Source organism: Lactuca virosa, chromosome 8, assembly GCF_052849685.1.
Source record: "Lactuca virosa cultivar CGN04683 chromosome 8, Lactuca_virosa_CGN04683_v6, whole genome shotgun sequence".
NCBI lineage: Eukaryota > Viridiplantae > Streptophyta > Magnoliopsida > Asterales > Asteraceae > Lactuca > Lactuca virosa.
Window position 1 is genome coordinate 245,559,910 of NC_136433.1, and position 14,603 is coordinate 245,574,512.

General features: G+C 41.3%; 1 protein-coding gene and 1 non-coding gene across 2 annotated transcripts; one reads left to right on the forward strand and one right to left on the reverse strand.

Annotated features, from left to right (window-relative positions):
* Positions 1–1,010: 1,010 nt before the first annotated feature.
* On the reverse strand, positions 1,011–1,117 carry LOC145134980 (small nucleolar RNA R71). The gene has a single exon (XR_013719461.1). It is a non-coding gene; the product is annotated as a small nucleolar RNA R71 (small nucleolar RNA).
* A 4,421-nt stretch (positions 1,118–5,538) lies between these two features.
* Positions 5,539–5,940, forward strand: LOC145131394 (uncharacterized). The gene has a single exon (XM_079066083.1). It carries the CDS (start codon positions 5,539–5,541, stop codon positions 5,938–5,940), a length of 402 nt encoding a protein of 133 aa, XP_078922209.1.
* The last annotated feature ends 8,663 nt before the right edge of the window (positions 5,941–14,603 follow it).

Here is a 14,603-nt window from a genome sequence, read left to right on the forward strand (position 1 = left end):
AGCTAATTACAAGTCTTATTTAACCCGAATAATTAAACTAGAGAATTTATTAGTTTAACCACTTGATCACTGCTTAAATTAATCTATTTTCTAAGGATTAGTAATAACGAATGTGAATCTAATCACCTTAGTCGGTAACCAATAACAATTAATCTATAGCTTTCTGTTTTTAGGTTTTTTATTAAAAATTTTCTGTTTAAGCCGTGAACTCGCCGAGTGCATTCGAACCTACTCGGCGAGTCCAAAGCTGATTTCCATTTTCGTTTTTATTTTATTTTTGTTCTTTTTACACGTTTTCTTGTTCCGTTTGCAATTCGTTTATTACCAGAGGAGGAGGTACACCTTTGGTCCCACCACTTGAAGACCCGGAAGCAACTTTGAAGAAAAACAAGGGCAAAACCGTAGGAGAAACCACAACATCAAAGAAATCTCCTTTAAAGAATCTCAAGTCTGTTTTTAGTAAGAAAAAGAACAAGAAAGCAGGTGAGTCCAGCAGCCAAAAGAGCGAAGGAAGCAACCTTGGAAATCTTGGAGACGATACATTCCACGAAGAAGCCGAATTTGAGTACGATTGCGAATCCAAATCCGAAGAAGAAAGTGACTTTGAAGGCGAACTAGCTATCCCCGTGGCTAACATCGATGAAGTTCCCATGGGCGAATGGAAGAAGAGGATACGTGACGATACCGGACCGGGACTAGTACAACCCATCATCCCCACGACTGCCACTTTCGAACTAAAGGGCCACATACTTGCTCAACTTAAGGAAATCCCCTTCTACGGGAAAGATCACGAAGACGCTTACAAACATTTGGACGAGGTCAACGATGTAGCCGACTACTTCAATGTTCCAAATGTGCCTCGAGAAACAGTTTTGCTTCACATGCTTCCAGTCACATTCAAGGGAGTTGCAAAGGATTGGCTGAAATCACTTCCCCCAGGATCCATCACTACATGGGCTAAAATGAAAGAAGAATTCATAGACCGGTTTTGCCCTCCTTCAAAAATAACCAAGTTGAAGAAAGCCATAGCTAATTTTGAATAACAAGATGGAGAGTCACTTTATGAGGCTTGGGAGAGATACAAGGGACTACTAAGGAATTGCCCACATCATGATCTAAACAGTCAACAAGAAGTCTCCATTTTCTATGATAGAGTAAATGTAACAACTAGGAAACTCCTTGATTCGCAAGGACCTCTGACAAAGAAGCCACCCCCGGTAATCAAGGAACTAATTGAAGAATTCCCTAAGCACTCTAGAGAATATCAAAACCCAAGAAATGACTTGACTCGAGAGGCGGTGAACTCTATTACTGATGACATGGCATCAATGATGACAAAATTGGAAAGCATGGATCAAAGAATGACTAAGATGGACCAATCCATCCACGCCATTAGAGTGGGTTGTGAAAACTGTAGGGGGCCTCATCTAACTAAAGATTGTGATCTTGACGAGAACGGAAATCGGAAGGTGCAAGTGTGCTATTCAAGTGGTGATAGGTTTGATGACAATTGGCGAAAACCAAATAAAGAATGGCTACCTTATGATGAGTACAAAAAGACAAGGGAGGAAAAGTATAAGCAAAAGGAGAGAGGCTTTTATCAAAAGGAGGAACCGGTGCATGAAAAGAAATCAGATTTGGAAGACATGCTTACAAGATTCGTTGCCGCATCCGAGAAAAGACATAATGATATCGACGCTACACTCAAAGATCAACAAAATATGTTGAGAGAACACCAACTTATGATGAAAGATCAACAAACCTTTCTTAGGAATCAGCAAGCATCTATTCTCAACATAGAAAAGCAGCTGGGGCAGCTTGCTCAACAAGTGAATGAGAGAAGACCGGGTGGACTTCCTAGTAATATCAAAAGTAACCCGAAAGGTGCACATATAAATATCGTGACAACTAGTAGTAGGAAGATTATAACTCCCCTGACCCCTATTCAGCAAGAAAATCCTAAGCTGGTGCATGAGGATAAAAAAGATCACGAAGAATCACAGAATCCTGATCCAACTCGCCGAGTCGACGTTACGGACTCGACGAGTCCCCCACCTGAACAGAAAAGCCAGCCTCCTGTTAATCCATATCGGCCTCCACTGCCCTTTCCGGCTCGAGCTAGACAAGAAAAAAAATGAAGTTGACTACCAGAAGTTTCTGGAACACATAAAGGCTCTCCAGATTAATATGCCATTCATAGAGGCGGTTGCACCAATGCCGAAATATGCCAAATTCCTCAAGGAGCTTCTAACTAATAGAAAGAAGATAGAAGAGGTGAAGAAAGTGGTCTTAAATGAGAATTGTTGAGCTGCCATGTTGAAAAAACTACCTAAGAAGAAGGGTGATCCGGGAAGCTTAACAATGCCTTGCCAATTTGGAAACTTAGTTACCATTTATGCATTAGCTGATTCAGGGGCAAGTGTAAATCTCATGTCATACTCATCTTTCAAGAAATTAAATCTTTCGGAGCCAAGGCGAATTCGAATGGCAATTCACCTAGCAAATAAAACGATCACATTCCCGAGAGGAATATGTGAAGATCTATTGGTGAAGGTTCATAAGTTCGTGTTTAACCGCAGACTTCATAGTTTTAGACATGGAAGCGGATCCTCAAGTGCCGATAATACTTGGAAGACCTTTTCGTAACACCGGAAGTGCTATAGTTGACATGCGAGATTCTAAACTTACCCTTCGGGTAGGAGACGAATCAGTCACTTTTGGAGTTGATCAAGCCATGAAACATCCAAGGAATAGCGATGACACAGCATTTTCGGTTGACATGTTGGAAGAGTTAATGGAGGAATGGAACGAAGATGAGCCAAACAAGTCCACCGTCACACATGAAGAAGAATTTGATGTGGAAAGAGACCTGTTGGAATTAGAAAGACTACTCGAGGAAGCTGAGTATAATGATCTAATCAGAAGTGCAGAACACCCGACTCGCCGAGTCGCCTCGACAGACTCGACGATTCCATCCGAAGAAACCCGATCAGTCGCGAATTTCACGAAGGACTCGACGACTCCCCTAACTGGACTCGACGTGTACAACATTCAGAACATGAAAAATGAACTTAAGGCACTACCAGATCACTTGGAGTACGCGTTTCTTGAAGATGGCCAACAAAAACCTGTAATTATAGCTGCTGATCTGGCCAAGAATGAGAAAGAAAGTCTTGTGGGTGTATTGAGGAAGAGGCAAGGTGCTATAGCACGGAAGATCACCAACATAAAAGGAATTATCCCAGCTTATTGTTCTCACAAGTTTAACTTAGAAGATGGAGCTAAAGCTGTAGTACAACGCCAACGAAGACTTAAACCGAACATGCAAGAGGTTGTGAAAAAGGAGGTGGTTAAACTACTAGATGCCTGAATCATTTACTCAATCTCCGATGGCCCATGGGTGAGTCCGGTGCAAGTAGTACCAAAGAAAGGAGGAATGAAGGTGGTGGCCAATGAAAATAACGAATTAATTCCAACAAGAACGGTAACCGGGTGGTGAATTTGCATAGATTATAGAAAGCTAAATGATGTCACATGCAATGATCACTTTTCGTTACCATTTATCGATCAAATGCTCGAAAGACTCTCCGACCATTTATATTATTGTTTTCTTGATGGGTTTTCGGGATATTTTCAAGTTCCAATAGACCTACAAGACCAAGAGAAGACCACTTTTACATGCCCAAGTGGAACATTTGCGTATAGACGCATGCCTTTTAGGTTATGCAATGCACCAGCTACTTTCCAAAGGTGCATGATGGCCATTTTTCATGATATGATCGAGAAGTTTATGGAGGTCTTCATGGATGATTTCTCGGTGTTCGGGTCATCTTTTGAAGATTGCTTATCTAATTTGGACTTGATGCTAGCTAGATGTGAGAAGACAAACCTTGTCCTTAATTGGGAAAAGTGTCACTTCATGGTGAAAGAAGGAATTGTATTGGGTCACAAAGTTTCAAGGAAAGGGATAGAGGTGGATAGAGAAAAAGTGGACACAATAGCTAAGCTACCCCCTCCAACTAATATAAAAGGGGTAAGGAGTTTTCTTGGCCATGCGGGATTTTATCGGCGCTTCATTAAAGATTTTTCGAAGATTACTAGGCCTTTAACTCAATTACTCTTAAAAGATGCCCCATTTGATTTTTCCAAGGAATGTCATGAAGCATTTCATTTGTTAAAGGAAAGATTAACCACTACTCCTATCATGATAGCACCAAATTGGAGTCTTCCTTTCGAGCTAATGTGTGATGCGAGTGATTATGTTGTGGGTGCTGTTTTAGGGCAAAGGATTGATAAACATTTTCGACCAATCTACTATGCAAGAAAGACATTGAATCCTACCCAAGAGAATTATACTACTACCGAGAAGGAGCTGCTAGTTGTGGTATACGCTTTTGATAAGTTCCGCCCTTATTTGGTATTATCCAAGACCATAGTTTTTACCGACCATTCTGCCCTAAAGTATCTTTTTGCTAAACAAGATGCTAAGCCCCGATTTATACGTTGGGTCTTACTTTTACAAGACTTTGACATTGAAATATGCGATAAAAAGGGAATGGAAAATGTAGCTGCCGACCATTTGTCAAGATTAGAGAACCCGCATTTGGAGGAGTTGGAAGAAAATAAGATTGGAGACGATTTTACCGATGAATATCTTTTAGTAGTATCCGGAGAAATGCCATGGTTTGCGGATAAAGCTAACTACTTAGCAACCAATTACATTCCAAAAGACTTAACCCACCAACAGAAGAAGAAATTTTTTTCAGAAATCAAGTACTACTTTTGGGATGAGTCGTATCTTTTCCGAAGTTGTGCAGACGAAATGATAAGAAGATGTGTATTCAGGAAAGAAAGTCGAGAAATCTTAGCACACTGCCATAGCGGGCCCGTCGGGGGACATCATGGAGCACACTACACAACTAGAAAGATTTTCGATATTGGGTTTATTGGCCCACAATTTTTAAAGATGCTGCTCAATTTGTCAAAGAATGTGATTCGTGCCAACGAGCGGGGAATATATCATCCCGAAATGAAATGCTCCAACATAGTATTCAAATTTGTGAAATATTTGATGTGTGGGGGATTGCCATTATGGGACCTTTCCCAATGTCCAAAGGGAATAAATATATATCATGGTGGCGGTCGATTACGTGTCTAAGTGGGCGGAGGCAAAAGCATTACCAACTAATGATGCTCGGGTGGTGGTGCGATTTCTAAGGAAGCTATTCTCAAGATTTGGAGTTCCTAAAGCTCTTATTAGTGACCGGGGCAGTCACTTTGAAAATGATCAATTAGCCAAAGTGTTGAAAAAATATGGGGTACATCATAGGTTCTCCACATCGTATCATCCACAAACTAGTTTTAGAAAGATTGATTGGAGGAAATCGAAAGGAATGGTCAGATATATTAGATGATTCACTTTGGGCCTTTCGAACAGCTTTTAAAATACCTATTGGTACTACACCATATAGGTTAGTATATGGAAAAAATTGTCATTTACCCGTTGAAATTGAGCACAAAGCTTTTTGGGCTTTAAAGATGTGTAATTTTGATTTGGCTGAACTTCGAACCAACCGGTTGATGCAAATGAATGCCCTTGAAGAGCTTAGAAATGAGGCCTACACTAGTTCCTTGATATACAAAGAAAAGACAAAGAATTGGCATGACAAAAGATTAAAGGGTAATAAGGATTTTCATGAAGGACAAAAGGTGTTACTCTTTAATTCAAGGTTCAAACTTTTCCCGGACAAGCTAAAGACACGATGGGATGGTCCATTTATCTTGAAGCAAGTTTTTCCACATGGAGCTATTGAGCTTATATCGAGAGACGGAACTCATTTCAAGGTTAATGGACATAGATTGAAGAGATATGAAGAAGGAATTCCAAGAGATGAGTGTCTTGAAGAAGGGATGCTTCTAGGAGGAACTACAAAAACTTAAAGTGGGAAGGGGTCCAGCTAATGACTCCTTAAAAAGAAGCGCTTCCGGGAGGCAACCCGAGTTTAGAGTTTGATTTATTTTTCCTTTATTTTTCATTTTTATTTTCGTTTTTCTTAGGATCTGCTTTTATCAATGTTCTTCTATGCTTATGATGATTGCTTCAGGGCAAGCAATGCTCAAGTGTGGGGTTGGTGGCATACAATTTAAAAAAAAAACTCAAATTCTTATCAAACAGAATGAAAGACTCGTCGAGTCCCTAAACCTACTTAGCAACCAATTCAAAAACTTGATGTGTGTTAAACTAACTAGTTTTATCCTACTTTTAATTTATGAATTTGACACACAAAAGGCAGTGGACCTGTCAATTGGTAATATAAATTAGCAAGTAGGGTATCGAACTCAGGGAACGGAAATTAATCTAACTACTAGAATTATCTAAAACAATTAGTAAAATAGAGGGTTCTTCTCTAGTTTTTCAATACTAGAAACTTAACTAAAAACTTAACTAATCAATTAACAGCTGAAAACACATAAAAACCAACTAAATTCAATGATCAAAAGGGTTTCTGTTTAGGTTCGATTCATTTACTCCTATGGTTAATTTTAATGGTAATGCTATGGATTAATTGTTATTGGTTATCGGCTAAGGTGATTAGATTCACATTCGTTATTACTAATCCTTAGAAAATAGATTAATTTAAGCAGTGATCAAGTGGTTAAACTAAGAAATTCCCTAGTTTAATTATTCGGGTTAAATAAGACTTGTAATTAGCTAATTGAATTGGTGATTCAATTAACCTCTTGTTGATGGTGTATCACACAAGCTCACACATTAATTTACCCATTCTCTAGTTAATCCTAGTTTCATATTCACTAATCCTAGGAATATAGCAATGTGTTCACATAAATCATATGAGATAATCAATTAAGAGATGTTCATGCAACTTAATTACTTAGCAATTAACAGAAAATAGTTACGGTTAATGCATAAGGGTCTTTAACAAGCTTAATTTAACAAGATTCACCACATAACAATTAATCAAAAGAGTAAATTAATCCATAGGAGCAAACTTGTCTACCCTAAACAGAAACTAACGAAATTAGTTCATAATTGCAGTAGATAAAAATATAAAAACGAATTCAAACAAGCCAAACATAATTCTATTCAAAGGTAAAGTGGAAAATTAAACCTAAGTTGCCTTAATCTTCTTAGAATTGAGGATTACGGTTCTTCTCACATTCTTCAGATCTCCAGCAGTCTCCTTAGTCGCCAAGTAATCTTCCCAAAAGCCAGAGAGAGCCTCAATTCAGGTTTGTTGCTTCTATTTATTGACTTCTCAACACAGGGTCTACTCGTCGAGTAGACAACTGACTCGCCGAGTCCCCTTGTTAGAATCCGTGTACGGCAAGGATTTTACATATTGCTTCGCGAACCTTCGCGGGTACTCATCGAGTAGATGCTCCTGCTCGTCGAATAGCTCCAGAATTTGACTCCTTTCTTCATTCTTCATCTCCCAAGCTTCCGATCGCTTCTCCTGCTTCCTTTCTGCTTCCGAGCCTATCTTTTGGACTGAAAATATAATTCAAACACTATTAAGTACCTTTTGTCCATAATGTGCAAATAATTAGTGAAGAAATAAGGAAAATCTACACTAAATATATAGCTAAATATGCACATATCAAAATACCCCACACTTGACTTTTGCTTGCCCCCAAGCAAAACTGAATTTTAGCACACTAATATCACATAAGACAATCCCAATTAAACACATCCATTATGCCAAGACCACAACGCATGCATTTGTGTCTAAAGTTTTTCCTAAAGACCCCCCTCAATTCTAAATACTCACAATCCTCATAAACACTCGCCCACTTCTTTTGAACAATGCTCATTTTATGCATCCCTCCGAATCCATCCGCAGAAAACCTCCTAGCCTCAAGGTATTTTTGGTTGAGCAACCCAAGCATACATAGTCTAGACAATTACAACTTTTTGATATCACTATAGAGCTCATTTGGAATTCTTCACTTCTTGGATATTTGATTTTTTGAATTCACCACTTTTTTTGATTTGATTTTTGTTATCTTCAACTTTTGAACTTTCAGAATTTTGAACTTTTGATCTTCACTTTAATAGCTCCAAAACTCTTTCAACTTTTTCTTGTAATTATCTCTCTTTTTTTTTCACATGTAACTCACTTTTTCTCTTTTTTTTTCACTCAAATCCTACATGCTTAAGCAAGGGCGCTCAACTTCAACCTTTATTGATTAAAGATAAAAAATTTCCTGGATACATTTCCGGTACACGATGCTGAACATATTGCATCCCTCAAACTAAGCGAGGTTGTGTTTTTGTCCCATGATTTCACTAGAATAAAGGAGGCCACAAATGCACTAGAACGTATATAGGCTCAACTAAACATTTGGGTCTTCATGCAATCAAGAGTTGATCCCAGCACCAAGGACAGTTCAGTTACTGAATGACATTGAGGTGAGTTACCTTCCAGTAGAAGTGGGTCTAAGGCCACAATGTCGGCCTACTAGTAGGAGTTGTTTGTTAGATGATTGTCTTTGTGATAATTGTCTGGTATGCCACTATCTGTTATGTTTTATGTACGAGTATGGTATGATGTCATGTGATAGTGGTAGTAGGGGGAATAGTCCCCGAATCAGGTCGAAAAGACCCAAGGGTAGGTCGGGTACCCCCGTATGCCTGACAGTATGATTATTTTATGTTGTTATGTGGTAGTAGTAGAGGTGAAATAGTCCCCGTAACTGGTTGAGATAAATCGGAGGGGTAGTTCGGACACCTCGGTATGTTCGACATGGGTAAGTTAGGCACACCGGTATGCCTAGCAGGGGTAGGTTGAGCACCCCGGTATGCTCAGAAGGGTAGGTCGGGCACCCAGATATGCCTGGAAGTATGCTTATAGTATGGTATGTGGTATGATGGAGGAACTCACTAAGCTTTGTGCTTACCGTTTACAGTTTTTTGTTTCAGGTCCTTCTTGTTTGAAGGGAAAGGAGTCAGCACGGTAGCAGCGCATCATACTACTATTTTCCGCACTATGATGTTCTTGGGATTGTACTCTGACATTGTTACTACATTATGACATGATTTTGAGACATATGATCTTTGGCTTTGATGAGATGAAATAACTTGATGATGTTTTCTTTAAATTGTTTTTACGAGTTGTTATATCAAAAATAAAATTTTTGGTCATGATTTTTGGGGTGTTATAAGTTAGTATCAGAGCCTTGTTTTGAGGGATTCGGGAACATTCTCGGGTCTGTCTGGACTCAAACTGAGGACTTTGTATGAAAATTTTCAAAAGAAAACTCATTTTATAAAAGGAATTTTGAAACGAATTTGAAAAGAGAATAGAACTTTGAAAAGAACAAGGTGTGTGATGCATGCAATCGGCCGAGCTCAAGTAAATTTTCCCCAAGATATCCATACATGTTATGTTATGATACATGATATGATTATGAGAATTGCATGCTAGATTAGGGCTGAGGATCTATGAAGGATGCCTTATATGCCTGTTGTATGTGTATGAGAATTGCATGCTAGATTAGGGCTAAGGATCTAGGAAGATGCCTTATGTGCCTGCTATATGTGCTGATTGAATTTCATGTTGGAACTAATTAGTCAGTGATACGATGGCCTGAATAGGATATGCTTGGTTTGGTTACTCAATGCTAAAATGTTGCTTGCTTTGTGCTTTTAGGAGTTCTAGTTATCTTTAATTAACTAGTAAACTAATACATTAAGTTACATATTGTAAGGAGTAAATAATTTCAGAAGGTTAGGTCTAGCCCTATTTTACAGCTCTTGTTTGAGTCCAACCGTTGTAGGGTAGGACGTTTCATTCGAAGAATTATATGGTCTTAGTGATATGTAATGGTATTCGCAAGCTAGTTAGGTAAAGGTAGCAGGGATTCCTTATGTAGCTGATGGTGGAGAGTAGGTCGGAGAATTACCCTAGGGTAAGCCTACGATGAGAATAGCATGGAGAGTGATAGTAGTAGAAGGGACTTGGTGAAGTCAAGGCAATCCTTGAGGAAAGTACGGATACATGTGGAAGGTAGTATGGGCCGGTACTACTAAAAGTAGAGGATCCATACTCGAGTCAAGGAGGGTTGAGATAGAACCAGGGAACTTGTAGAGTGTGTGAGACCTCTCTAGGTTATGTATCAACCAGTCGATTATATGTTTTGTTTCAGAATGGTAGTGACACGACACAGAGCGGGAGGTTCAGGGTTAGGATCAGGTTCGGGATCGGGTTCCGAGCTAGTCAGTGAGGGACTATGTGAGTTCATTGCTTCTGAGATCACGAGAGACATCGTTGAGTCGACCCCGATGATTTTCTGGTCGATCAAGGAAGGGATCATTAAGCTAATGGAGGATCATCTCAGGGCGTTCAAGAGCGACATGGCATCTGGCCAGTCTGGGATACACGCACTCTCCTTCATGGACTCCAGGGGATGTGGTGCACCAGACTTCCACAGGGTGAAGGACCCCATCGTGGTTATTAGGTGGATTGCAGACATGGAGTCTTCTTAGTTGACAAGCTTTTTCCCTAAGGGGTCGAAGGTCCGGTATGTTGCAGGATGTCTGAGGGACCAAAATCGAGATTGGTGGGAGGCGGTCAGTGACACATTGGGAGCCCCGACCATTGAGGCTATGACCTGGTTTGACTTTGTGACTAGGTTTTGGGTTGAGTTTGCGCCGGCTATGGAGCTTCAGCAGCTGGCCAGGGAGTTTATGGATATGAGGTAGACGACTGAGTTGGTAGCAGAGATTACCGCTAAGTTTGGGGAGAGGGCCTTATTGGTGTCGTAGTGCGCAGGGGATGAGGAGATGCAGAATGCCCGTTACCATGATATGTTGAGGGGTGACATCCGAAAACATGTCACCTACTCAGCCTGCCCGACTTTTGAGGACATGATAGCCAGGGCGAGAGAGAGGGAGAGTGATATAGAGCAAATCTGGAAGAGGAAGGCAGAGGTTGGACATGTGACTGGGGTTTCGGGGAAGAAACCCAAAGGATTCGACTCTAGGTCGAAGGGCCATCAGGGCCGGAGCCGCTACGGGAAGTGCGACAAGCCACATGAAGGGGTTTGTAGACTAGGGTCATCGGGCTGCTATAAGTGCGACAAGACTGGGCACTTTGGCAAGGATTGTACTGCCCCTACCCCTACCTTTCAGACATCAGACCTAATTTGCTTTCATTGCAATCAGAAGGGCCATAAAAAGGCCAGCTGCCCGAGATTGACAGCAGCAGCAGCGCCAGTGGCGGTGCCAGCTCCAGCGTCCCTACGGTGAGGAGCCGAGCCTTCCAGTTGACTGCCGAGGAGGCGCGTGCTGCACCGGATGTGGTGACGGGTATGTTTTCTTCTCCCTAACTCCTATTACATGTTATTTATGATATTTATGTGCTATGTTTATGTGTTTTGTTTAGGATCGTTCCATGTGAACGACATCCCAATTCAGGTGTTATTTGACTCGGGGGCTCCTTGATCATTTGTCTCTCTTGCTCTTAGCAAGAGGTTTTCCGAGTCTTCAGGTGTGAGAACAAAATCTATGTGCAGGGACAAGGTTTGAGAACTCAAACCTTGAATGAATGCTTGATATCAATGTCTGCTTAATAATGGATGTTCAAGTCTAAACTGGAAAGACAAGTCAAGTCTTAGATAATCAACTCAACAAAATGATCAAGACATTAATTAAGAACAAGTGAATAGTGATCAGAGTAAAGTTAATAAATGAGGAACAAGAGGAATGTTTGAATGTAATAAGATTAAATGCCAAAAATGAGAGAAAAGATTCGTCGTTGACTTGTATTGAATGCTCCTATTTAAAGGAGAGAATGTTACAGCGAATTAACCCAGGTGTTTACATAGGACCGGACAAAAGATATAATTCTGACATTCTGATTGTCCTAAATCAACATTAGACTAAGTCCTATGAAACGTTACATCAAAATACAAGACAAACGTAATAAATACATAACAGACAAATTAACTTCATTCCGGACAAGTGATGTTCCGGAGATGAAGGTTTGGTTCTGGATCGATAAGCATTCCGGACATCAGGATCAGTTCCGGAATGCATTCTTCAAAATTCTTCACTCCCTTTCTTCAGCTCCGGACAGGTTCCGGATCACATCTTCCTTCGGAACCAACAGCCTTCGGAATATGTACTTAGGATTGCTAGAGGTTCACTTTCTGGTTCCAACAATCTCCCCCTAAGTGAACTTAGCAATCCATCAAGCTTAGTTCATTTCTTCCTTGATGAAGGTGAATGCTAGGAATAACCATTCTCGCACTGCAATGTACCAAGTCAGTTGACTTACAAACTTTGCTTTAACCTGTTCCGGAGCATCAGACTTGGACGCCCGGGAAATGAACTTTTGCAGAGCTTTGGTGGGAACCAGGTGTTTGTCAAGGACTCGGAAGAAGTCCTTCTTGTTTGTTCTCCTGGTGCTGTAGACAAACCCTAGAACCGGTTCTTCGATCGGACCATCTGCAAGAATTTCAGCTTCCGGAAGAACAAAGTCGATTTTTGCTACAAATTGTTTGGTTCCGTAGAGGTGAGCAAGTTCGTAATCACATCTGCAAAACTCAGCAACATAGTCTTTGAGAAAGCTGAGAGCAGAGTGATAGGCACCCATACTGATGTCATCCTTTTGGTTTTCTCTGAAGTACGCAGCAAGAGTGAGGATGTCGTTCGGATTCATAGAAGGAAAATCCGCATCAGTAACAGTCATTGGAGTTGGTTTGTTCCGGAGAAGATGGAAACGGAACAGAGGATAGTTCAGCTCAAATTTTACTAGGATTTTTCTTCCGAAGCCATGAACCTTAGTGATCCTCTTCCTTGTCCACACCTGCTTGAAGGGCAGAGCATTCTTGGCGTAAATGGTTTTAAGCCTTTCGCGTTCGGTCCGGATGATCATTTCCGGGTTGTCGTTGGGGTGGAGTGGAGCAAACTTTGTGTAGAATTGGCCGAAGGGAGAGAGAGGAAGATCCAGTTGATCAGTGTCGTGCGAGGGAAGGTCATAGTAGAGAGTTGGGATGATATCCTTGGCTTAAAGAATGCCTTCACGACATAGAGGAGAAATGCCACGCATCGGATCGGGATGATCTTTCAATGCTTGAATCAAGATGCTATCCTCCAGTGCCTTTTGAATTTCTTCCTCAGACCATCCAAATTTTTGTTTAGGGGGAGGTCCGGAATGGAAGGCTTTTTGTTCCGAAGTCATTGGTTTCTTCCCTTTGTCTCTCTGAAGAGCTTCAATAGCCATCTTCATGTTTTCATCAATGACGAATTCCAGAGTAGGAATTGGAAGTGGTTCTTCCAGAATGTCGTATGGAGTGCGAAGAGGAGAGCCTTGATCAATAGGGGCTATTTTTGGTTCCGGAATGGGAGCAGGAGGAGTCATGGAGGGAGTGGCTCGGAAGGCTTGGGCAGTAAGGAAGGATTTTTCCTTAGCCATTTTAACAGCCATTTCGAAAGCATCCGGAAGAGAGGATGGCCATGAAACGGCGGACCAAATCCTCTTCTGTTCTTCTGTCAACACTTTCGGAGCAATCAGCTTTGGGGCTTGAAGACCAAGAATCCCTATGGGAGCTTCATCCGAAATGTAGACATCGTAGTCTTCATCTTCTTCGTTTCCTTCAGTAATGCCCAGGATTTGGACATCTTCTTCGGAATCGAGGTCTTCATCCCGGAGTGAGAATTCCGAGGCTGGCTTCCATTTCCTGCTTGGGACTTCTCCCCCTCTTGCATCGGTGACCCTGGAGACCGGTGCAAGCAACAAGTCTTCATTGATGTCATCAAGCTTGGAGAACACCTTCTGAAGACCGGTGGAGAGTTGAAGAGTCAGGGTGTCATAGGCTTCAGAGGTGGGAGCTTGAGTGGACAGATGCTTGAAGGTGCTGCTAAGGATTTCGATCATCTCATCAAATTTCCCGTTCGGAACATCAACAATGTTCCAAGTTGAGCGCAGGAGTTTGATGAGCACTTGTTGGATGATCAGGTTCATCTCATCCTTGTTTCGGATTTCCTTCTCTAGGCGTTGAATTTGTTTCTCATGACGAACATGAGTCTGCTTGATTAGATCATTGGTAGCAGACACAAGGTCGTCATGAACCTTGAGCATGGAAGAGATGGTATTGAGGTAGTTGTCGACCAGAGCATCATATTTGGAATCAATTTGTTCAACGGTATGTTTCAACCGGATGGAGATCAACTGGTCAAGATGGGCTTCTCTCTCTGCTGTGGATGGTCTGGATTGTTGTGAAAGAGACTGAAGGATGGCGTCAAGTTTTGAATCAAGTCCGGAGACTTTTTGATCCAGTTTCGAATTCAGCTCAGCGACGGAAGTCTCTACAGAGGACACTTTAGCCATAGTGTCAGAGACATTGGTGCGGATCTCTAGTAGAGCAAATGGATCAACATGATCACCAGCGGAAGATTCGGAATCGGAGTCTGAATGTTGCGTAGGGGGCTGGTGAGTATCCGTAAATGAGGAAGGACCCGGTTTAGCATCATCATCGTCTTCTTGAAGTGGGGAGTTGGGGCCATCGTCCGGAGTGGAAGTAGAAGAGGTTCCGAAGTCAAAAGCGGACTTGGATACGGAGGCTTTAGACTGATAATG